The sequence below is a fragment of the Primulina huaijiensis genome, chromosome 7 (genome assembly GCF_012295235.1).
Source record: "Primulina huaijiensis isolate GDHJ02 chromosome 7, ASM1229523v2, whole genome shotgun sequence".
In the NCBI taxonomy this organism is placed as follows: Eukaryota; Viridiplantae; Streptophyta; class Magnoliopsida; order Lamiales; family Gesneriaceae; genus Primulina; species Primulina huaijiensis.
The window spans coordinates 1580497-1604597 of NC_133312.1; the positions used below are offsets into that span (position 1 = coordinate 1580497).

The 24101-nt window shown below is 35.1% G+C and overlaps 3 protein-coding genes across 7 annotated transcripts; 1 reads left to right on the forward strand and 2 right to left on the reverse strand.

Annotated features, from left to right (window-relative positions):
• Positions 1 to 1722: 1722 nt before the first annotated feature.
• LOC140980834 (serine/threonine-protein kinase 12-like) lies at positions 1723 to 7333 on the reverse strand. Of its 4 annotated transcripts, none has more exons than XM_073446894.1 (14): positions 7243 to 7333; positions 6894 to 6946; positions 6258 to 6675; positions 5868 to 5942; positions 5634 to 5735; positions 5353 to 5435; positions 5157 to 5277; positions 4685 to 4764; positions 4082 to 4144; positions 3839 to 3957; positions 3482 to 3567; positions 2724 to 2845; positions 2412 to 2523; positions 1723 to 1945 (listed from the first exon to the last, which is right to left on the reverse strand). In XM_073446894.1, the coding sequence occupies exons 3-14, from the start codon at positions 6588 to 6590 to the stop codon at positions 1847 to 1849; spliced, it is 1395 nt and encodes a 464-aa protein (XP_073302995.1). In that variant the 5' UTR covers positions 6591 to 6675; positions 6894 to 6946; positions 7243 to 7333; the 3' UTR covers positions 1723 to 1846. The 4 variants fall into 4 exon arrangements, with proteins under 4 accessions (XP_073302995.1, XP_073302994.1, XP_073302993.1 ...); XM_073446893.1 differs by lacking the exon at positions 7243 to 7333 and adding an exon at positions 7041 to 7218; XM_073446892.1 differs by lacking the exon at positions 7243 to 7333 and having other exon boundaries at positions 6894 to 7218.
• A 985-nt stretch (positions 7334 to 8318) lies between these two features.
• Positions 8319 to 10964, reverse strand: LOC140980968 (U-box domain-containing protein 17-like). The gene has a single exon (XM_073447124.1). It carries the CDS (start codon positions 10650 to 10652, stop codon positions 8553 to 8555), a length of 2100 nt encoding a protein of 699 aa, XP_073303225.1. The 5' UTR covers positions 10653 to 10964; the 3' UTR covers positions 8319 to 8552.
• Positions 10965 to 14092: 3128 nt separating this feature from the next.
• LOC140980421 (ER lumen protein-retaining receptor A-like) lies at positions 14093 to 17585 on the forward strand. Of its 2 annotated transcripts, XM_073446227.1 has the most exons (6): positions 14093 to 14357; positions 15122 to 15235; positions 15986 to 16251; positions 16647 to 16720; positions 16796 to 16859; positions 16951 to 17585. In XM_073446227.1, exons 1-6 carry the CDS (start codon positions 14333 to 14335, stop codon positions 17023 to 17025), a joined length of 618 nt encoding a protein of 205 aa, XP_073302328.1. In that variant the 5' UTR covers positions 14093 to 14332; the 3' UTR covers positions 17026 to 17585. The 2 variants fall into 2 exon arrangements, with proteins under 2 accessions (XP_073302328.1, XP_073302329.1); XM_073446228.1 differs by lacking the exon at positions 15122 to 15235 and having other exon boundaries at positions 14096 to 14357; positions 16951 to 17583.
• The last annotated feature ends 6516 nt before the right edge of the window (positions 17586 to 24101 follow it).

The window sequence follows — 24101 nt, forward strand, 5'->3', positions numbered from 1 at the left end:
CATGTATCTTACAAATTGTACAAGACCTGATATATCTTTTGCCGTANGCTGGATACTTATCTGATCCACACAAGGCACGTTCTCAAACTGGATATGTATTTACTCGTGGAGACACTGCAATTTCTTGGCGTTCACAGAAACAAACACTCGTAACAACTTCATCAAATCATGCCGAGATTATTGCACTACATGAAGCAAGCCGTGAATGTGTGTGGTTAAAATCAATGACCCAACATATCCAAATCCCATGCGGATTATCATTTGACGAGAAGCATGTGATACTATATGAAGATAATGCTGCATGTGTTGCTCAAATGAAAGAAGTATACGTAAAAAGCGACAGAACTAAACATATTCCTCCTAAGTTCTTCGCATTCACCAAGGAGCTTGAGAAGAATAAATATATTGATGTTCGTCACATTCAATCAAGTGAAAACTCATCAGATCTCTTCACAAAGGCACTTCCTACAACAATATTCAGAAAACACATATATAATATTGGGATGCGCAATCTACGAAATTTGTGAAGAACTGTTTGTGTCAACATGAGGGAGAGTTTACGTGACTGCACTTTTTTTCCCTTACTATGGTTTTTATCCCAATGGGTTTTTCCTAGTAAGGTTTTTAACGAGACAGTATAAAAACACGTAATGAAGACAATCATTACGATCATCATCACAAGAGGGAATGTTGAAAATTAATATTTTAATATTGAATATTGAATGTTGAATATTTGAATGTTGAAAATAAGAGTTGTAAAAATTAGAAATTTGTGTGTGATGATGTAGGTAATGATGTATTTTATTTTTTGGATTATTACCAAAGAAATTCTATAAATAGCCTCACCATTTGTGAAGAAATTCACAATTGAGTTGAGAGAAAAATATTATAAAGTGTGTAGTGCGATAATTTTGAGAGTTTGAGATTTTTATTTTTTACCGTAAATTTTTACTTTTTCACAACAAAAAATAAAATATATAAAATACATAATATTTATTATATTACACATGTTTCACTAGTATCATGTGAAAGAACACTACAATATTAAAATTTGCAGATGAGCAGTAGCTTATCTAATGACCAATCTCAAATTTAGAACGAATCTCGGATTCGAGACCAGATCATAATAAAACTTCGTCTCCGACTCAACAAAATCAAACTGCCAACCGACTTTAAGCATATTATACGCGCCCTGGGGGTACTCATGTCGTCTGCTATGTTCTAATGTGTTCTACGCCTACAGAGTCTCTCTTTCAAAGTCTACAATAGGCTCCAAGAAATCATTTTCCCAATCGTTAATGTTCGCTCTTCCTTTTTTCCTCTCTTTACTACATTATGATCTTTTTTATCTCGACATATATCTTAGTTGAACTCAACATAGAAAGATTCGATACACATGTGTGTGTTGGCCCGTAGGTTTATCCTGTACACACCAAATGACATCGGCGTTAGTTCACACGTCATCATATATATAATATGATGACCATTGGTGTATACTGGATAAACCTACATACTTATGCATTAGCTTATAAATTACGCTAGCTAAGTAAACTTCATTAGACAATACATATGTGACAAACTCATTCGGAAAGTGGTAGGGAAAATCATATTTATGATCATTGGTCAAACGTTCACTTACTCGACTAACTTAAACATTTGCTGTCAAGGTTTGTATCGTGACAATTATGTCACATATCAACATTTTCATCAAAGAACAAGAGAAAGGAACTTATCACTACAAATGATCGTGAAAACAAATACTATTATACATTCAAAATACATGAAAAAAACAACCAGACATTCTCCAATACTAATGTTTTTGCACCACCTATTGTTGCAGCACTATCTAGTTGCTCCATGTGGACCGGGATGAACTAGTTCGGCTGCTTAAACTTGAAGGGTCCTTCTTCCAATCAGGATTCTGAAAGCATTTCAATGGTCTAACCTGTATATTCGATCATATTTTTTAAAAAGATGAAACAAGGAAAATAACTTCTACAACGACAAGTCGACATGAAAGGGCCACATTCCATTTGCTCAATATTATAAAGCTCGTTCTTGTCTTAATAATGCTCCATACGCTTGAAACTATGGTAAGTTATTATTTTTCAAAAAGCTCGATCTAATGAGATGGCTAAACAATAATTTTTTTACTTTAAAAATACTGCTTCGTGTAACACCCAAAAGTAAGTGAATGAAATACATGGGGTGGTTTTTTGTATCAAATAGTTTTGAACAAATGACTTTTAGGCTCGGACACCGTGTTTTGAACTAGTTCTCCTAATTTATCTAAAGTGGTAAAATAATTTATATCTTAACAATATTAGATACTCATCCCACGCACATGTACACAAGCGGCATATGAAAAGAAAAGGGGATAGTATTGAGAGAGAGGAAGTAGAAAAACTGACCTTCCAACGCCTTCTGTGGCCAAATCTATTGTAGATGGACTCGAGCCTTGGGATTATTTGCTTGAATGTTGGCCTCTTAGCTGGATTTTCACTCCAACACAGTTCAATCAACCTATAAAAGAGTAGGGCAAGCCAACAACAAGTTTGAATCGGCATAAATGTTTAGATTAAAGGTGAGAATATACAGCGACGTGAGTATGAAATACAATCAAGCGAAATAAAACAACGAGAAAGCACAATGAGCCGTATCATTTCTCCATGATAGGTGTGCAAGAAAACATTTGCATAACTTAAGAAATCATGAGTACGTACTCCTTCAATCCATGGGCATATAATTTTGCTGCGGCTCTAAAAGGTGGTCGTTCTTTTGCAGCATAACATACGGGAACTTCATCGTCTTTCTTTCCGTATAACGGTCGGTGTCCTTCAATCATCTAAGTTTAGCACATCAGAAAGATGAGTTAATGGAAAGCTGGTATAGACGACATAGTTTTTCAAAGTGACTCCTGCTTGACAATAAGGATACATTATGTTTCTTGTTAAAATACATTAACAAATAAGACAAAACTTATGATACAAAAGCAAATCAACAGGTGCATAATGGAAAAGATAACACCAGTCCCCCAAATAAATGGCATGATGCCAGGATTATATTAAATTTGAAATTCGTCAATACACCGGATTAAAAACAGATTCATTCTACTATCTGAATTCTTGATATGGTCTCCAGATACCGACGAGACATTTTAATGCTACTTTAGTGAAGAGTTAAGAACTATTATAAATTAATATTTTGCTTGATTCAGGTATATGTGCTATGAATCAATCAACACGTGAGCAAATTAAGTTCCAAACAGAATCTGCATGTATATTTCTGCAGGTATGCTAATTAAATTCTGTGTATTTCTCTAGTACCCTGTATATTGTTCGATAAAACAATGCTGCTATCATCAACAGTAAGTGGGAAACTCAACTCATAACTAAATCGAAAAACTTGTTCAGACCATGCAAATAAACAAAAATGCCTTCTAATCTAACATGTTCAAGGGATTTAGGTACATGAACATCACCTCTTGTAGAATCAAAGCGAATGAGAAAACATCCACTTTGGTATCATACTCCTCATTTCTGAAAACTTCAGGAGCCACGTACCGACCTGTCAACACAGAAGTAATATTCACAGAATCAGTAATTTATTTACTATATATTTCTGAAGGTGAAAGAATCATTTAGTTCTAAGCGAAAAATTAGTAGATGTTTGTATGCATATATACGTGATGATGGAATCTTGTTCCACAAGGTCCTTCCTGGAGTGGAACCAAAGACAAAATGAATCCTATGCAGACTAGACATTTCCAAATTATAATGTCCTAACCCTCAACTTGAAGTTTTGCAAAAAAGAATCTTCATAGAGTCAGCAAACTCACAAGAAGAATCCTGACAACTAAGAGGCCTATCTTCTTTAACTCTGTTGGCAACTTCTAGAAGCTTGCTAACGCCAAAGTCCGCAACTTTCAGATGTCCAGAATCATCCCTCAAGATATTTCTGCTTTGCAGTAAAAAAATAAAAGTGGCTTCTTTGAGAAACTAAAGCAACATAATGGGATTATGTCAACAATCATCCTAGTATTCTAGCAAAATACGCAGAAAAGTTCAAATGGAAAACTTACGAAGGCTCAAGATCACGGTGAATAATTGCTTCAGGTTTATGTTCATGTAGATAGTTCATTCCCCTGCATACCAAGATTTGCAAGACAAAAGTGAATTGCTAAATGATATTAGTAAGGAATTAGTATCAACATAACATACCCCAGGTTGATAGAGTTAGTTTGGTGCATTTTCGTGAGCCCAATAATTCATTGTGTTGTGCATGTGTGTATTACACATCTCTTGTAATTACCACAAAAAATTCCAAATAATGATGATTTCTTTGTGCAACCATGGTTTTCCAAATTTGATTTAAGAATGTTTTCTCGGTAAAATTATGTGTTCTCACCTATTGTTTTCCTTTCAAATTTTAATTTGTTGTTCTGAAGTTTCCCGTGACAAAATAATTAGCTATACACGAATAAAACTTTCTGAATGTCACATTTGTAGTCTAATTTAGTTTATTTCTATGAAAAACAATTCATGTGCCAGTATCAATCATTATCCTAAGTGATAAGAAACTGAATATAAAAGATAAATAACCCGAGTTCTCAACTTCTTTCCATTTAAAAGAGACGAGTCTGTAAGAAAACACATTATTAAAGAAACTCAGAAACGTATTAAACCTTGCAATGTCCATAGCAAATCTGAGAGCTGTTACGGGTTTAAGAGCTCCTTTTCTTTTCAAATACTCATGAAGGTCACCCTGAAAATATACAGGGTATATTTATCAGATGCTGGTTTAAGAATGGCTCAGAACAGATAACAAAATTCTCTAAGGACTATAAGGAAGATAAGCCCCGATATTAAATCAAACATCTAACTTCACGTCTAATACAGTATAAACTTTAAAAATAATTGAGAACTATCAATTCAATAGAAGAAAAGGAACCAAAACAAAACTATGCTAAACCTGAAAAAACTGCTGAGACAAAGTATATTCTAACATAACAAGCAATATATATGCATGTAGAAGAAATTCAAGACAACATAACAAATAAACTTCAGAACAAATAAGTTCATGAGAAAAGTTAACTAGGAAAAAAGATGAAAAGAATTTAGTTCACTGAAGTATATAAAACAGTTTCTCAGGAAAACCTTTGGTAAGTATTCAGTAACAATCATCATAGGACTACTTTGTGTCACGGCACCAAGAAATTGAACAACATTTGGATGTCTTATTTTCTGAAGCAATGCAAGCTCGTCTCTAAATGCCCGCCTGGAAATCACAGTAGTTTAGAACATGTGAAGTTGAAAAGAATTAAAATAATATGTAATCTATCAAAGAACTCACACTTTATCTTCATCAGCAATACCCTCCCAAAATGGTTTAACAGCAACTCGTGTTCCACCCCATGTAGCTATTCTGAAGGTTCCCTAAAAATATTCCATCAAAAAAGTGAATAAAAACTATGTCAGCTTTAACTACTATCAAATTGACTGCTTCAATAATATTTCTTGAATTTCAACCCATTGCATCTTAAATTTCCAAATAGTGAGGCTGTTCAGCTTATTTATCAATAATTCAATGGGCAAAAGAATCGAATAAACAATGTGCCAGAGTTATCCAAATACCTTGGTTATTTTAACGCTGTTCGAGAAATCGAGTTCTCTTGGATTAATCTCATATTCTGGTACCTCAAGAGCATTTTGAACATGCATAGGAGCAGGAGACATCTGAAGAAAACACAGCAAGCCATTAACCCCAAAGGACAAAGGCCGCTAACGAGAAGAAACCAGCTACCAGTTCCAAAAAAATTTTTGATGCACGCAAAACATTGTAACCAAAAAACAAATAAAGACACTTACCAAACGCTTAGCACCATATTTCTCCAACAGTTTGATCACATCATAACTTTTATAATGTGCTGCATCTGCAAGAGGCTGTTCAAACAAGAATAGGTGGCATAATTGAGCTAGAGAACTGTAATTATATCACAAAGATTTCGCAAGTCTTCACTTGAGGACTAGGACATTTCCATGTTGTACAAGGTGCATTACTCAAGATTCTTCAAAGACATATATACGTAGAAAATACAATGAGACCAATGATTAATAAACTCTACATTACTAAGAATTTTCAAGAGCTAAAGGAAATAATAATCCCAGAATAGAAAAAGCAAGTACAAATTCCATAACAGAAACCCTGTTTACCGAAAGAACAAATTCAACTTGTATTGTCTCAGAGTCAATACATACCGTACTTCCCCATCGATCTTTAAGGTCTACCTCCGCCCCCCTTTCTATCAACAACTTGGCAACATCATGGTTTCCCTGGCAAGCAGCAACATGAAGAGCAGTACGATAATCGATATCTTTGAAATTAACATCTGCTCCGGAATCTAAAAGCTCTTTGATTCCTTCTAATTCGCCCTCGTTTGCCAAGAACATCAGCCTCAACCCAGGATCAATATCACTCACATCTCCGAAATCATGCTCATCATCCATATCGTCCAGGCTCTCAGAGCCCCGGTCTGGAGCCAAGGACGACTGCTTCAACAGTGTAAATCTCACAGGCATATCGGATTCCATTGGAAAAATCCAATCAAGAATTCCTCGTCACAAGAAATTTTCAATTGTCGAGCCAATATCAGTTACAATCCAACCGAACCCAGGTCTGCAAATTGCAATCAAGAATAACTTTACGTAAAATATTCATCACCGAGTCTTTTAAATAACTGGAATCAATAAACTTTTAAAGAAAATGGTGGCTCACGGAGTATTAGTATTTTCAAATTCTTAAAAGGAAGGCTATATATAACGCGAAACAGAATTAAAAGTCAATATCACAGAAAGAAAACTGGAAAGATAAACTGATCAAGAAAAGATCAATACCTGGAAAAAGTCAAGAATCCGCCAAGAAGAGTTCAAGTATTTGAGTTTCAGCCCTGAGAATTCAAAGATAGTTGAAATAAAGAAGTAAAATTCAAACCCACCCTATATTTTTGGAATCTAATAGTTGGAATCGAAAAGCAGGGAGACTGAATATTAAACTATGATGTAGGGAAGCTCCCGAAAGGCGCAATTTAGGTCAAGATCGGCGAATTATAGACAAGAATTAAGCAACCACGAAGTGCTTTCACTCTTCATTGTTTGTGTATATAGTGGCACCGCCAGCGTTACGAGTATGGAGAACAGGTAGACGTTGACAAATTCGAATACAAGGAAGGAGAGTGGAATTTACGCAGTAAGTGGTGGCGCGTGGCCAGTTGTGCTTGGCGGCGTGCTTTCTTATTAATTTTTTCCCTATTTCCTTCCGGATTTGACTTTCCTTTCCTACTGGGAACTTTCACTCTACCGTGTTATCGGAAATTTAATTTTATTTTTCGGACACCGTCCAATGATACATTTAAAAATAACATGTATCAGTAAAAGATGCATGCGAAACCGGTACCGACAAATAACCAACCGACAATGAATAAGAAAGGTATAATAATGTTATGAATTACTAATATCAAATATTAATAATAATATCAGCAAAAGAACGTTCTTCTGTGCTTCCATACATGCTCAACTCCACATATTTTTATACAGTCAAATGGGATTCGATTCCGCAAAAGAAGAGATCAGTAAAAAGCATTCACTGAAATTTGATCTTTGTAAGATTATCAATATGGCGCCGATGGCATCTTTAAAGTATACCGAATCAGTATAACTCTACTTCTTCTGACACAGCAACGGACAATGTCCAATGATACATTTAAAAATAATATGTATTAGTAAAAGATGCATACACATGCATTGTATGTGTTATTATTATTTTTAATTTGAACAAATATTAATAAACAATTAACACAAAATTATTTTGAATTTATAACATTTGTTCGATTTAAAAGAGAAGTTTTGTTTAGATTTTTTTCTAGGTAAAATATGGATTGAATTGAGGAGGTTTTTAGTAAGGTAAGAAGGATAATTATGAAATTAATTATTTTGATGTTTTTTAAAATAGTTACTATAAATGTCTCACACATAATAATATAGTATAAATATTATAAATTCAATATTATAATTTACATAAAATTTCCAGTGAGCCATCTAACGAAGACTCCCTTAAAAAAAATTATGTCAAAAGTAATACTTTTATTGTAAATATGGGCAGGATTCCGTCACACGAATAAAGATATGTGACACCGTATCATATTATATGATTTATTTATGCTTCAATATATAATTTATTTACGGATTAGTTGTTGCACTAATTAATTAAATATATTATAAAATTCACATAAATTACATATTTATAAATTATATTAAAATTACCCAAGATGGCTAGAATTTGAAGATCCGAGAATCCTGAAAGACACGAAGAATTAATTAAGTGCGAGCAGAATTGATCATTATACGAACCAAATACATAAGAAATTCGAGAAAAAAGAATCATGGGTCAATACTGGCACTGCACGTAAGATCCTGTATATCTCTACAAATTACTATTCAAAAGATAACACAAATGAAAAAATGAGACCATAACAAATGGATTGAAACACCACCACACTATAATACAGGAACAGTGATGGATGCTGGCATTGCGGTCGAGTTCCCCGAAATTGTATACCCCACTCCTAACATGTTCTCGCTCCTTTGGAACACCCTAGCCAGTGATGCTGCTTTTCTCCTGGCTCGTTTCGTGCCGGTAAATAGTAAACACTGCAATAAACTAGCCAATGACGGTGCATTCACAACCTTCACTGTGGTAGCCGCGCCACCTCCTCTACATAATTCGAGCAGCGCGGTCACAGCGTTTTCTTTACCCCTCGGAGTGCCACATCGCATCATTTCAGTCAACCTGCTGACCGCCCTTTCCTCATTTCCGACAGCTTCAGCCCCTGTTGGCTGCCGAACAATCAGTGCTAATGCACCTGCTGCTTCTTCAGATACGCCTTCATTTCCTAGTGCTTCAACTAGCACGCTTACGGCCCCCGAGTCTATCATTCTTGCACAATTCTCAGTGTAAGTTGATAGGTTATATAAAGCAGTAACCGCGTCTTTTTTACCTCGGGGAGTTCCATTTCTCACCAGTCCAGCCAAGGCTTCAATTGCCCCTTGTTTTTCGGCTATTTCTTTCTTGAATACATGAACAGCAGAGAGGCTGAATAATGTTGCGGCAGCATTCTCCCTGGCCTCAGTTGTGTGCCCGAATCTCAAAACTTCAGCGATTGCTCCTAAACACCCTTCCACATCCATGATTCTGCTTTTATTCTTGTCATAGATAGACAAGTTTAGCATTGCAGTTATGGAGTTTTCTTGTGCAACAGCATCCAAAGACGAAAGTAGCATTTTCAGAAGAGGAATAACACCAGCCTCACCTATGCAAGCCCTGCTCTCCTTCCCCGTTTTCGCCAGCAATCTAATCTCCAAGGCAGCCACCGTCTTTGCCCTAGGTGTCCCATTAGCTAGTTGATCGACGAGTAGGCCCACTGTGGCTTTTGTAGCTTCAGCAACAGCTTTGCTCCATGAATCAGCCACAGCACTTTCAGAAGATGAATATGCAGTCTCAAGTGGATCATATGAAATACCATTAGCCATGCACCACCGTAGAATCAGATTTCTCAGAGGTTTATTCGGCACCAACTGAGTATGAACAAGCTTCTGTCCAGTCTTGGGACAAGTACAGTGTCCTTCCATCCATCTCGAAATGGACTCACGATCATACGTCTGACCAGTTGATACTACCACCGGATCCTTCATCATTTCGAGTGATATCGGGCAACAAAAATCCTTCGGGATCGTTGTAAATGTTTCAGAAACATCCTTTGAAATCAAGCATTTCTCCGTTTTCTTGTTCCACCTTCCCAGTTCACCCTCCTCATCTTCAAATCTAAATAGTAAGAACCTACTGTACCGTATCAAAGCCACGAATCCATTAAGAATGGATTTCGTGGGTTCAATATTCCCGTCGTGATTAACAATCTGCTCCTCCAAGAACTCAATCTCGACTCTACAACTACTTACATTGAGAATCATCAATTTTTCTACGAAAAAGGAGTACAAATCATTGATATGGGGAATCCTCCCCTCTTCAAATTCACTCAGGAAATAATAAAACTTCGACCTTAACAAATCACCATGGTTATCAATCATCAATCTCGACTTTTTTGATTGTTTCCTTAACAACTCGACTTGTTCTTTAACATCCACAGGCAAGTTACATTCTCTAAGAGGCAAAACATCCAAAAGGATCGATATTTCCTGATTCAAATCATGAAAATGACCCGAAATTGAGTGGTTATGAAGCAACAACCACAACTTACTCGAACATTTGACATAATCAAGCAAGATTTTCGCCCTGTAAAGAAACAGGTACAACTCCTTCAAGCATAAAATTATTGTGGCATTCACTTGCAAGAACGCCACTTCGCGAAGAGCATCCACCATAACAGAAATCACCTGAATTTTCCGAATCAGAGATCTGAAATTCTCTCGCTGAAAGAAAGGCGCCGCATCAATTCCATCGGAAAATACTAACAACAGCTCTGAAGAAAAGGCCCGCAGGGTCTCTAAAAGTGAAGCATTCGACAGACCCCCGGGTAAAGGAAACACCACCATCGACAGCGATCTCCTCCAAAACAGCGGAAACTTCGCCGCCGATGACATTCATTCAAAACCGAAAATATTACAAATATGTCACAAATACTCAGAGGGTCATTACGCTCAAATAAATTCTAGAATGTGAGACGATGTGTGAACGTCATCTTTCACTAGTGTATCTTACATAAATAGGAATACCTGCATATTCTGAATCCGCGTAAAGGGTGGAAAAGCAATCCGAAGAAGAACGCAGCGAAAGGGCAGTGACATAAAACGGTGTAGATTTTGTGCGCGTGTGTGTGTACACTTACCAATTGACTGGAATTTAGTATATAATAATCTTGATTTTACTTTTCTTCGAGGAAATTCAATGCCTTAAAGCGACGTTGGCCCAAGCTATGAGAACATTGGAATGGGGTGCCTAGTCTAGTTATCACTCCATCTACGTTCTTCCATCAACAAAAATGTGTGCGTCCGTAGTAATTCTTATTTCAAGATTCAATTTTTTATATTTTTGTGTTTTTACTAAACACAAGGTAAAGATATGACACACAGAATTTCAATGAGTTTTGTGTCAATGTTATATTGTAACGCTTTTTTGTGCAAGATATTCGTGTGAACATCTGAATTTAAAGCAAAAAAAAACTATCGAATCTCTATTATTTCGTTTGAATTCAGATGTTCGCATGAACATTTTGTATGAAAATGTATCAATAGTATAACATAATATAATTGATTTCAATGAGAAGTGAGGTTGGATAAGAGACATATTTATCAATTTAGGTGTTTGAAATTGAAATTTTTAAAATTTACAACAATTTATTATAATATGAATTATTGGATTAGTTGGATATTGTGGTATGGATATGCCAAAACATGCTTAAAATACCATAGTATGCACATATTCTTTTTTTTTTCTTATTTTATTTTGCAAGTGAGATGTGTACTAAATTATTGAAGAAAATGTAATCAAAAAAATATTAGAGAAAATAAATATATAATTCATATTAAGAATAAGCTAATGCATAAAAGATCTAAGAATCAAATCAAAAGATAAGAAGAATTCCTTTTTCGAACGATAATATTGGTGTCCAGAACTTGGTTGAATATCTTATTAGTTCAAGTCGGGATCATGTAGAAGCTTTTACCACCCCCGATCCTAAAATGTTCGAGCATACGCCCATCTGTGGCCTCAATCGAAGACTCAAATATATTACGGTCTATATTTTCATTAATCCAAACAATGATGGACGGAATGGCTTGAGATTAGAATTAAGATGCTGATAGCTTGGAAAAGGGTAGGATCATTCTTAGACTTGGACAGGGGAAAAAGACCGGGAACCCAGAGCTGGTCCCGAAAAACCAAGAGGAGATTGGGTGGAAGATAGCTCAGGCAAAGAAAGAGTACCATGTTTTTAAATCATATTGGTTATGCATCAACCTCGTAAGTCTGTCAGACAATTACCAACTTATACAAGCTTTATCCCATAACATCAACCAAGCGACACATAAAGATTAAGTCAATGAATCATGAACTCTATCCACCAATATTCAAGGGATAATATCTCTCTACGGTCTCAGATCGTGCTGAAGCTAAAACGTTGACTACGTCCTCGTATCTTGACAACTATCTGAACATCTCGGAGTTAGTTATCAACTTTGATATCCTATAAATACCTCCAATCGAGGTAAAATCAAGGAGTTCACTTTTTTCATGACCAATTGTCACTCACTATGTACTCAATATATAATACTTCTATTTTCTTTGCGTGAATATTTAACTGACTTGAGCGTCGTAGTAATCACGCCGGAAATCCTTCTGGTGCCCTACTAACGTTTCTTGTTTTTCAAGTGTGTAAATCATCCAACCCGAACTACCTCAACTCAACTGCTAGTGCTCACAGGAAAAGAACTTTATTCTGTCTAATAAATTATCCACCCGACTCACCCGATTCATCCAAACATCATCATATGGCTTCATCATTACAATGTTTTGACCAATTTCTCGTGTCTAAAACTTCTAGCAAGTCCAAATCATTCCAATTTAATATATCCTCTCGTAAATCGAGTTACATGCTGGTTATCATTAACAACCCACTCGAGTTTGATGCAAATAAAGATTTTTTTCATTTGACAAATTTCCTATATTTAATTATGAGAATTTATTAAATTTATATTTCTATTAAAAAAGGAGGAGTTTTAAAGTATAAAGTTTCGAATTAGTAATATTAATATCTTCAAAAATAGCCAAATGAAAGGAAACTTCAATGGTCGACATGATTATCTTTCTGTGAAGAGTTTAAACGGACAACGGTCAAAGCTCCCATACGACGATGCCACCCAGGACGTACGATTTGGTTCGCAAGTTCGCACTCTGTCGTATTCTCACAAAACTTCCACACGTGTCCTTGTCATTGCCTAAAAGAATTATTATTTTATTTTTATTTTTATTTTTATTTTTTTTGCATACGAAGATTTTTCTTTTTTAAAAAAAAAAAAAAATCGATCTTCGCTGCATTTCAAGTAACGACTCAATATAATAAGAGTGCACTTATTCATATTAATTAAAAAGAAACTGACATTTATAATTATTTAATTTTGGTTCAAAAAATATATAATTCACAAAAAAAAAATTTGGTCCAGCTTTTAACGTGCATCCAACTTATATGAGACAGTCTCACAAAACAATTTTATTATATGAATATCCGATCCGATCCTATCAAATACATGAAAATTTTAATTTTTATGTCTAAAATATTATTATTTTTCACTGCAATAATATCATTTTTGTCAATGATGTTTTGAATTGATATTGTAATATATGATGATTTAAATGAAAAATATCCGATCAACGAAAAATATTATTTTTTATATCTAAAATATCAATTTTCAAATTAGCATTTTTTGTTAGATGTGTTATTAATAAATATTATGTAATATATGTTGTTTTGAGTAAAAAAATATTATTTTTCATGTAAAAATATATTATGTAATAATATTAAATTGAGTGAAAAATATTAACATTTAGTGAAATTGTTGTACATGAAACATAATGATCGATCTTTCAAGGTCGCAAAGTGACATAAATAGCACCCTCAATAAACAAAGCCCAACTGCTCACATTTAAATTTCCATTCCCAACTTTGCTTGTGAAAAACGTATCCCCCAGAAAATGGAAGTTCCGCTAACTACTTGCGTTGTAATGATTTTGATAACTTTCATTCATTTTATATGTAATAATATGGTATTCTGAGATATTTGTGAAATTAATTAATTAGATCTATGGTTCAGTTCAGAACATTATCTTCTCAACTAAAGATAAATAATAAATTTATTGTGACGGTTCTACCGATTTATATTATGAGACAGATTGACATGATTCATATTTATAAATAAAAATAATATTTTTATAACATTTTTTTTATAAACCTAATCGAATTGAATTGAATATGTGTCGTACAAAATTGATGTCAAAAAAGCTGTTTCGGACTTCCACTCCAGCTCCCATCCGGATAATATAATTTAATTCACCATTTTTGCATTTTGTTTTTTTAATTTAAATCCCGAAAACCACGACCTTCTGATCAACTTCGAACTTCTCCCATTTTCTAATTCTGCACGGGGAAGGAATCAGGAAACTTACGTCATTGTCAGATTTGCTGGAGATTTAGCAGCCATGAATGGGTTTAGATTTGCGGGTGACATGATGCACTTGATAAGTATTTGAGTCCTCCTCCTCAAAATCTATGCCACCAAATCGTGCTCAGGTTGGTATTTCCGCTCAAGTTCTTTGTTATTGGCACAATCTGATTGGAAAATTGGTTTATGTGTTAAGGTTTATATTCTAGTTATTATGAGTTGATTAATCGGCAATGCGATAATGGATTTTGGTTTCGCTCCGGGGTGCTGCTGGGTTCTGCTTTGTCTAGTATCACTTGTTGAAATACCAAGAAATACTCTATGTAATGTCAACTAAACTTCACAAATAATATCAACAATTGAATAAAATAAATATCAATATTTGAATGACGAACACCAATATGGATTGTGGTTCACCTTAAACTTGGTCGATGGCCCCTCTAAATGTCTCATAAGATTGCTTTTTTATTGATGACCCGTAAATATCTGAATATCCATTTTATTGCAGACCAATGTTCGTTTCCCGGTTTTGAAAGGAATGTACTCACTAAGACCGAATACATACCATGACATACATCAAACGTCCAACTGTTGAAGCATATAATACACTTTTCATTTCTTCTTTTTCATCATCCATATTAGGACTCTGTTTTGAGTTCAACTTGAAGTGGTTGGCAAGAGAACATTCAACCGCTTTGGCGCGGTTCATGTTGAACCTCTGAAGTACCTTCTCAATATACTTCTCCTGCAGATCTGTCTCGATGGATTTCCATGTCAATAATTCTTTTTGTTGTCCTCAAGTCTTTCATAGAAAATATTATGCTTAGTCGCTTCTTTAGACCTTTGATTTCAGAAGCATATTTGCTAACAACCAACATGCCATCTACATAAAACAGAAACACCATCAAATCATAGAGCAGAAGCACCATCAAATCCTCCAAGCAACAATGACATCAGCCTACATAGATCTGAGTGCACCAGACCTAGAATTTTATCGGCTCTGCTAGGAGGTGAACTTTTGAATGATATCCTGTTTTGTTTTAGTTTCTTTCTATCTCAAATTCTCAATCACATTTTGTTCTTTCTTATTTTTGTTTTATCAAGTGGTTTGTCTCTGTGTCTCAATAATTTGTTTTTCTTCCTGTGTCCAAGGATTTTTCTTCCTTGCTCATTTTTATGTTTCTCCTTTCATCAAGCAGCACGAATTGACTAGCATTATTTTGGTTTTTAAAATTCCGAGTTACTGTCATAGTTATCCATCAATACAAGTATTAACACGTTTCTATTCAGTCTTACCCGTTGATGTGATCAAGAATCGGTTACATGAGGCAATTTTTTGTATTCCTCATATGGTCATGTGAAATCAATAAAAAATTTGCATTTTTGTTGAGATCCATTACTCTCAGTTTATGTAGTCTGTCGATTAAAAATGTAGGTAGTTCATGGGTTACATTAAAAAAAAACCTCGCCCTAAATCGCCATTTGAAAAAAAAGCTAAAGATCACATTTTTGTCTCAGGTTGTTTACTTTTGTGATCTTTATGTGTATAGATATATTTATGGTAAGAAACAATGCATGCATGCAGTCACGGTTATATAGTGTGCATTTGTTCCTTGAACTGGCGAGACTTTAAATTGTGATGTACTGTGTATTGTGACTTTGATAGTACTTATCTTTAATATGAGATGGTGTGAAACTAATGGTCATTTATGCTCCCAGGAATGAAATGGTGTGAAACTAATGGTCATTTATGCTCCCAGGGATTTCATTTAGGACGCAGGAACTGTATACAATTGTGTTCTTGGCTCGGTATCTGGATTTGTTTACTGACTTTATTTCAGTGTACAACGCTGTGATGAAGCTGGTATTCGTGGGAAGCTCTTTGGCAATAGTATATTGCATGCGGTTTCACCACGTTGTGCGGCGTTCCTATGACCGTGAGCTTGACACCTTTAGGCATTATTTACTTGTTGTATTCTGTTCTCTCTTGGCACTTCTTGTTCATGAGAACTTCACGTTTCAAGAGGTTAGATCATCTCCGTTTCGTTTTCAAATCTTGATTATTTGATTTTGTTTGAAGTAAATGACTTTTGCTGATTGTGATATTTAGCATATGCTTTGTAAATAATTGCCTTACTAAGCTATGTTTACATCTATGAGAATTGCCTAATTTCATGTCTTCTGATCCTTGATTTCACACTTGTCCACTCCTGTCATTGAAATTGGTCGCCAACATGTCATGCTCATGGCCTGACAATTTCATAAATCAGAAAGAATCTTTGGTCTTTGACCATGGTTTGAGATTTTCACCCCGCTTAGCTGAAAAATGGTGTTGAAAGTTCGAATTTTTGCAAATCTTAGATAAATATAACATTTTTGTAATGATAACTGGCTGGAACCCTTTATCCTTTTGCTGCACAGCGCCTATCGAGCATTTTACATCCTGAACTGGGTATACCGCTACTTCACAGAGCAGCATTTCAGTCGATGGATTTGTAAGTCACTGTTATGAATCTGTTGGATGACTCTTTGATTTGCGCTGATTATGGCAATCTTTCTTCTTTTGCCAGCCTGCGTGTCTGGGCTTCTCCAAACAGCTCTATATGCAGACTTTTCCTACTATTACTTCATCAGGTGATGACCCTCTCTCGAAAATTTAGCTCTCAGGCCTCGGTAGCATCTAAATTATACCCATCGTTAAAGAGATTGCACTACGTCATTGCAGCCGGAAAAACAACGTGAAACTGAAGTTGCCAGCCTGATACAAACAAGACTGCATTTGGTACACCAATACAACTAAATCTGTTCTTCCTACCGTTGTAGCATCATTTACAAATCTGTAGCAACGTATTGATGAAATGAGGTCCTCACTTATGACGACAAGTCGAGGAAGTGAGTCTTCCATATTTATTTGGAAGAATTACATTCCCAGCTTGCTACCTGCGGCCTGTGACATACGGAAAAAGCTATGCTCGTTCTATACATGTAAATTCTGGACCAAGTGCGAGCCGTGCTCATATTTGTAACTTCACACGTATAGTTTGTCTCTTTTGACGGATCAAGTATGATTTAGACTTGTGCAGAGGAAATTTTGGCGATGGTTACAAATGTTAGTACTTTGAGAAACTGTTTGACCAAAGTTCACTCCAATTACCCTACTCCAATCACATGGGATCGGACCCTCAAACAGCAGACCCGAATGCTGATCCCTGGCTTCCACGACTACGTGGTTAACCGCATATCGGGCTCTATATTGTAAATAGGAAATGGGGTCATTCCTTTTTATACCGGAGTGTCAAACAAAATGTTCACGTGAACATCGGGATTCAATTAAACATGTGGGATATTTCAATATTTTTTTGTTTTAAATTTAGATGTTCGCATGAATATCTTGTATAATTGTGTTTCGAGAGTAACACTACTTGTATAGTATAGTCAAAACTTAGAAAATATCCTCTCCCAATAATAATTAAGAAGAATAAGGTAACTAAATAAATTTTTATATATTTTAGTTATAAATCTTGTGTAAAATACGAAGAACTATCATATAACTTATACAGAATATCTACGTGTCAATATATATTGAAATTATATTGTATGTTAATATTGAAATTTTAACATAATTTAACCTCAAAAATTAGTTCAAGATGATAAGATTGTCTAAGATCATATATGCGACCTTAAGAACTTTATGTAACCGACGTAAGATAACTAGTACACCTTCTCACGTTAAAAAAAAATCTGAAACGTGAATTATCAGTTAGACTTTTATTTAATTTTGAACAATGCGAGTACGGGTAACACAATTTCATAATTGATCCCAAAAATTGAAAAAACAAAATTGGTTTACTGGTAAACTCAGATGTACAAAACTATATATATGCACTCACGTCCGTTTTTACGTACAGATTAAATGTCGCCTCGCCTGTCTATCAAATAATTAATCAAATTAATCCTTTGAACTTACAATCATCAACCAAAGAATCCAAAATTATGGTGGAACCTGGAAATTTTTGAAAAAATGAATAAGATGGCAGCAGGAAATTTGAAAATTGTACAAGGCTAGTGGCCTGCCCCGGGGCTTGGGACCGATCGGAGAATGTGGTCCATGTAGGCGAGATGGCGAGCAATGAGCTTTTCATCAACAGAAACAGCGTGACCTTTCTTGCTGGGCGTTGACGCCCGAACCCTGCCCTTCGGCAGCGCCGGAAGATACAACATGTCTGCTGGAGATGGAACCTTATCTTGCGGCACTTCCATCAAAACCTTTCGCCCATGCAACGACGAACTGAAAGTAGAAAAAATGATCAAGAAAACCAAGAAACTCAATCTTTTTCGAGCCATTTAAGGTTCACAAATCGTTAGAAAAAATAGTTTTATAAAATATTGATTCCGAGGCGGAGACGATAATCAAGAGAAACCTTTTTTTCCGAATGAGGATTTGATTTGATTCTGAGGCGGAGACGATGTATTTGAACACTTATTATCAGAAGGAAAATTCAGTACAACGCGTTGGGTACTTGAAGAGGTCAAAAGTAGTGTTTTCTTACATTTGAATATTGGGAATGTGTTTAGTGAATCATGTCATGTTTTCGGACAGATTTACATTAAATGTACCATTCCCAAGGTTTAGCCAAGTCAACGACCAAAGTGCTGAATAGTGGAGAACACATAGTCATGGATCTTTAGACCAATATTAAAATTTATTTTTTAAATATCTCGTTGATGTTTAAAATTCAGTTCAATCATGTTGGAGATAAGTTTAAATTTGTTGTGAAAAAGTAAAAATTTACGGTAAAAAAGTAAAAATCTCAAACTCTCAAAATTATCACACTACACACTTTATAATATTTTTCTCTCAACTCAATTGTGTTTTTCTTCACAAATGAGAGATCTATTTATAGAAAATTTTTACAAATAATCCAAAAATAAAATACATCATTACCTACATCATCACACACTAATTTTCAATATTCAACACCTAATTTTACCTAATTTTCAACATTCAACATTCACATTTTCAACACAAATATTTAACACATTTTTAAATAATTTTTCAACACTCCCCCTTGTGATGATGATCATAATGATTGTATACATTACGTGTTTTTATACTGCCTCGTTAAAAACCTTACTAGGAAAAACCCATTGGGATAAAAACCATAGTAAGGGAAAAAGAGTGCAGTCACGTAAACTCCCCCTCATGTTGACACGAACAATTCTTCACAAATTTCGTAGATTGCGCATCCCAATATTATATATGTGCTTTCTGAATATTGTCGTAGGAAGTGCCTTTGTGAAGAGATCTGATGAGTTTTCACTTGATTGAATGTGACGAACATCAATACATTTATTCTTCTCAAGCTCCTTGGTGAATGCGAAGAACTTAGGAGGAATATGTTTAGTTCTGTCGCTTTTTATGTATCCTTCTTTCATTTGAGCAACACATGCAGCATTATCTTCATATAGTATCACAGGCTTCTCGTCGAATGATAATCCGCATGAGATTTGGATATGTTGAGTCATTGATTTTAACCACACACATTCACGGCTTGCTTCATGTAGTGCAATAATCTCGGCATGATTTGATGAAGTTGTTACAAGTGTTTGTTTCTGTGAACGCCAAGAAATTGCAGTGCCTCCACGAGTAAATACATATCCAGTTTGAGAACGTGCTTTGTGTGGATCAGATAAGTATCCAGCATCGGCATAACCAATTATACTTGGATTAGCATCTTTTGAATACAAAAGTCCCAAGTCTGTCGTTCCTCGTAGATAACGGAATATATGTTTAATTCCGTTCCAATGTCTCTTTGTTGGATATGTGCTAAATCTTGCCAATAAATTTACGGCAAAAGATATATCAGGCCTTGTACAATTTGTAAGATACATAAGGGCACCGATAGCACTTAGATATGGTACTTCTGGACCAAGAATATCTTCATCATCTTCACATGGACGGAATGGATCCTTTTCTATGTTTAATGATCTAACAACCATTGGAGTACTTAAAGGATTTGATTTGTCCATATTAAAACGTTTAAGGATCTTTTCTGTATAATTTGTCTGGTGAACAAATATTCCACATTCTTTTTGTTCAATTTGTAAACCCAGACAATACTTGGTTTTTCCAAGATCCTTCATTTCAAATTCTTCTTTCAAGTATGACACAACTTCTTGAATTTCCTTATTTGTTCCAATGATGTTTAAATCATCAACATATACAGCAATAATTACGCATCCGGATGTTGTTTTCTTAATGAAAACACAAGGGCATATTGAATTATTTACATATCCCTTTTTCATCAAGTGATCACTTAGCCTATTATACCACATTCTGCCGGATTGCTTCAACCCATATAATGATCTTAGTAATTTCACAGAATAACATTCTCTGGGTTTTGAACTTTGTGCTTCAGGCATCTTAAATCCTTCAGGGATTTTCATATATATATTACTATCAAGTGATCCATATAAGTAGGCTGTAACAACATCCATAAGACGCATTTCTAAATTTTCAGATACTGCCAAGCTAATCAAATACCGAAACGTAATTGCATCCATCACAGGAGAATACGTTTCTTCATAATCAATTCCAGGCCTTTGAGAAAAACCTTGTGCAACAAGTCGAGCTTTATATCTTACTATTTCATTTTTCTCATTTCGCTTTCGAATAAAAACCCATTTGTATCCAACAGGTTTTACACCTTCAGGTGTAAGGACTATAGGTCCAAAAACATTACGTTTATTTAGCGAATCCAATTCAACCTGGATGGCATCTTTCCATTTTATCCAATCCTGCCGATTTTTACATTCACCAAAAGATTTTGGTTCATGATCTTCATTATCATTTATGATGTCGATTGCCACATTATAAGAAAATATATCATCAATTTCTTCTATATCTTTTCGGTTCCATATTTTTCCAGTATTAATATAATTGATAGAGATTTCATGATTCTCGTCAGTTTGTGGTTCTGACAAAACATTTTCATCATCATGTGTTTCTTCAGGAACATCATTCTCTATTTTGTGATCATTATGTGTTTCTTCAGGAACATCATTCTCTATTTTGTGATCATTGTGTTTCTCTATGAATTTTCTTTTTCGAGGATTTTTATCCTTGGAACCAACTGGCCTTCCACGCTTCAGGCGTTTAATGACATCATGACTATCTTCAATTTGTTTCTTCGGAATTTCAATTCGAGCAGGGGCATTTGCAGCATGTATATATGATTTAGTTACCCCTTTTGTGTCTGCAAATGCATCTGGTATTTGATTTGCTATTCTTTGCAAGTGCACAATTTGCTGTACATCTTTTTCACATTGTTTTGTTCTTGGATCCAGATGTAACAATGATGATACATACCATGTAATTTCTTTTTCGGTATGTTTCTGTTCTCCCCCTAACATTGGGAAGATTTCCTCATTAAAATGACAATCAGCAAAACGTGCTGTGAACACGTCGCCTGTCTGTGGTTCAAGATATCGAATGATCGATGGACTATCATAACCAATATAAATTCCAATCTTTCTTTGAGGTCCCATTTTCTTTCGTTGAGGTGGTGCAATAGGCACATACACCATACATCCAAAAATTCTCAGATGAGAAATGTCTGGTTCTTTACCAAATGCAAGCTGCAATGGGGAGTATTTATGATATGCACTTGGTCTGATGCGAATTAATGAAGCAGCATGTAAAATTGCATGTCCCCATATAGAAATAGGGAGCTTTGTTTTCATAATCATTGGTCTAGCAATCATTTGCAGACGTTTAATCAATGATTCAGCCAATCCATTTTGAGTATGTACATGAGCAACAGGATGCTCAACAATGATTCCCATAGACATACAATAATCATTGAAAGTCTGGGAAGTAAATTCACCAGCATTATCAAGTCTAATTTTCTTGATTGTATAATCGGGAAATTGATTCCTCAATTTTATTATTTGAGCAAGTAATCTTGCAAATGCAACATTTCGAGTTGACAATAAACATACATGTGACCATCTGCTGGAGGCATCAATCAATACCATAAAGTATCTGAATGGTCCACATGGTGGATGGATTGGTCCACAAATATCACCCTGAATACGTTCAAGAAACATTGGTGATTCAGTTTGGATTTTGGCTGGTGATGGTCTTATAATAAGTTTTCCAAGAGAACATGCTTTACATTGAAACTTATTATTCTGAAAGATCTTCTGGTCTTTCAATGGATGACCATGTGTATTTTCTATAATTCTTCGCATCATTGTTGAACCAGGATGTCCTAATCGATCATGCCAATTGGTTAATATTGAAGAATTATCAATTACCATGTTTGATTCAATGGGACGTATATGTGTATAATGCAATCCAGTAGGGAGCATTGGTAGTTTTTCAATCACATATTTCTTTCCTGATTTATATGTGGTAAGACACATATATTTCTCATTCCCTTCATTCATTGTTTGAGTATCATACCCATGGGAATATATATCATTAAAACTCAACAAATTTCTTTTCGATTGTGGTGAATATAAAGCATCATTGATCAAAAATTTTGTACCATTAGGTAACAAAAATTGTGCTTTACCACATCCTTTAATCAAGTCTACAGGACCTGATATTGTATTCACCGTTGTTTTTGTTGGTTTTAGTTCCAAGAAATATCTTTTATCTCGGAGGATAGTGTGCGTTGTACCACTATCAGGTATGCAAACTTCAGCTTGGTTCGTAGCATTTTCCATATTTGAACTTCAAAAAAATATGCAATGAAATAAAATTATTGACAATAAAATACAATACAATATAACACACTATAAAACATTATCATACGAATACATAAAAAATAAAATATTTTACATATTTATTCCACCATCAAATTGATCATTATCTGAGAAATCAATCAGAAAATCTCCAGCATCAAAATGAGTTGAACCACTCAAAGGTTCACTGTGTTCAGTAAAGTTGGTCTCCTTTTCTTTCCCCTTTATTGATTCTTTATAAAGTTTACAAAGGTGCTCAGGGGCTCGACAAATACGGGACCAATGTCCTGGAGTACCACATCTGAAACAAGAACTTTCAAATCTTTTTGAGTGATTCTCATTAACACTCATATTCTCTTGATGCCTTTTCGGTGGGTGGTTTGGGACGTTCTTTTGAGATGAGTTATAGAAATAACTATCTCGATTATTTTCAAAACCACGGCCGCGTCCACGACCACGACCACTTCCACGTCCACGTCCACGTCCACGACCACGACCACGACCTCGATTTTGTCCTCGACCAAAATCTTGTCTGTAACTTTGATTTTGGTTTCCAGGTTTAAATTCATTTTTGCTTACAGCATTTACTTCTGGAAATGCTGTTGATCCAGTGGGTCGGGACTGATGATTTCTCATTAATAGCTCGTTGTTCTTTTCCGCCACAAGAAGACAGGCGATGAGTTCAGAATATCTCGCAAATCCACGCACTCTATATTGTTGCTGTAGTGTTATATTTGATGCGTGAAACGTGGAAAATGTTTTTTCAAGCATTTCCGATTCTGTAACCTCATGTCCACAAAATTTTAACTGCGAGATTATTCTATACATCGCTGAATTGTAATCACTGACTTTTTTAAAGTCTTGGAATCTTAACATATTCCATTCATCACGGGCGGTCGGAAGTATAACTTCCCTTATATGTTCAAATCTCTCTTTTAATCCTTTCCACAGAGCCATGGGATCTTTTTCGATGAGATATTCACATTTTAAACCTTCATCAAGGTGTCGTCGTAAAAATATTATAGCTTTTGCTTTTTCTTGTGATGAAGATATACCATTTTCTTTAATGGTCTCGCTTAGACCCAATGACTCAAGATGCATTTCTACATCAAGAGTCCATGGCAT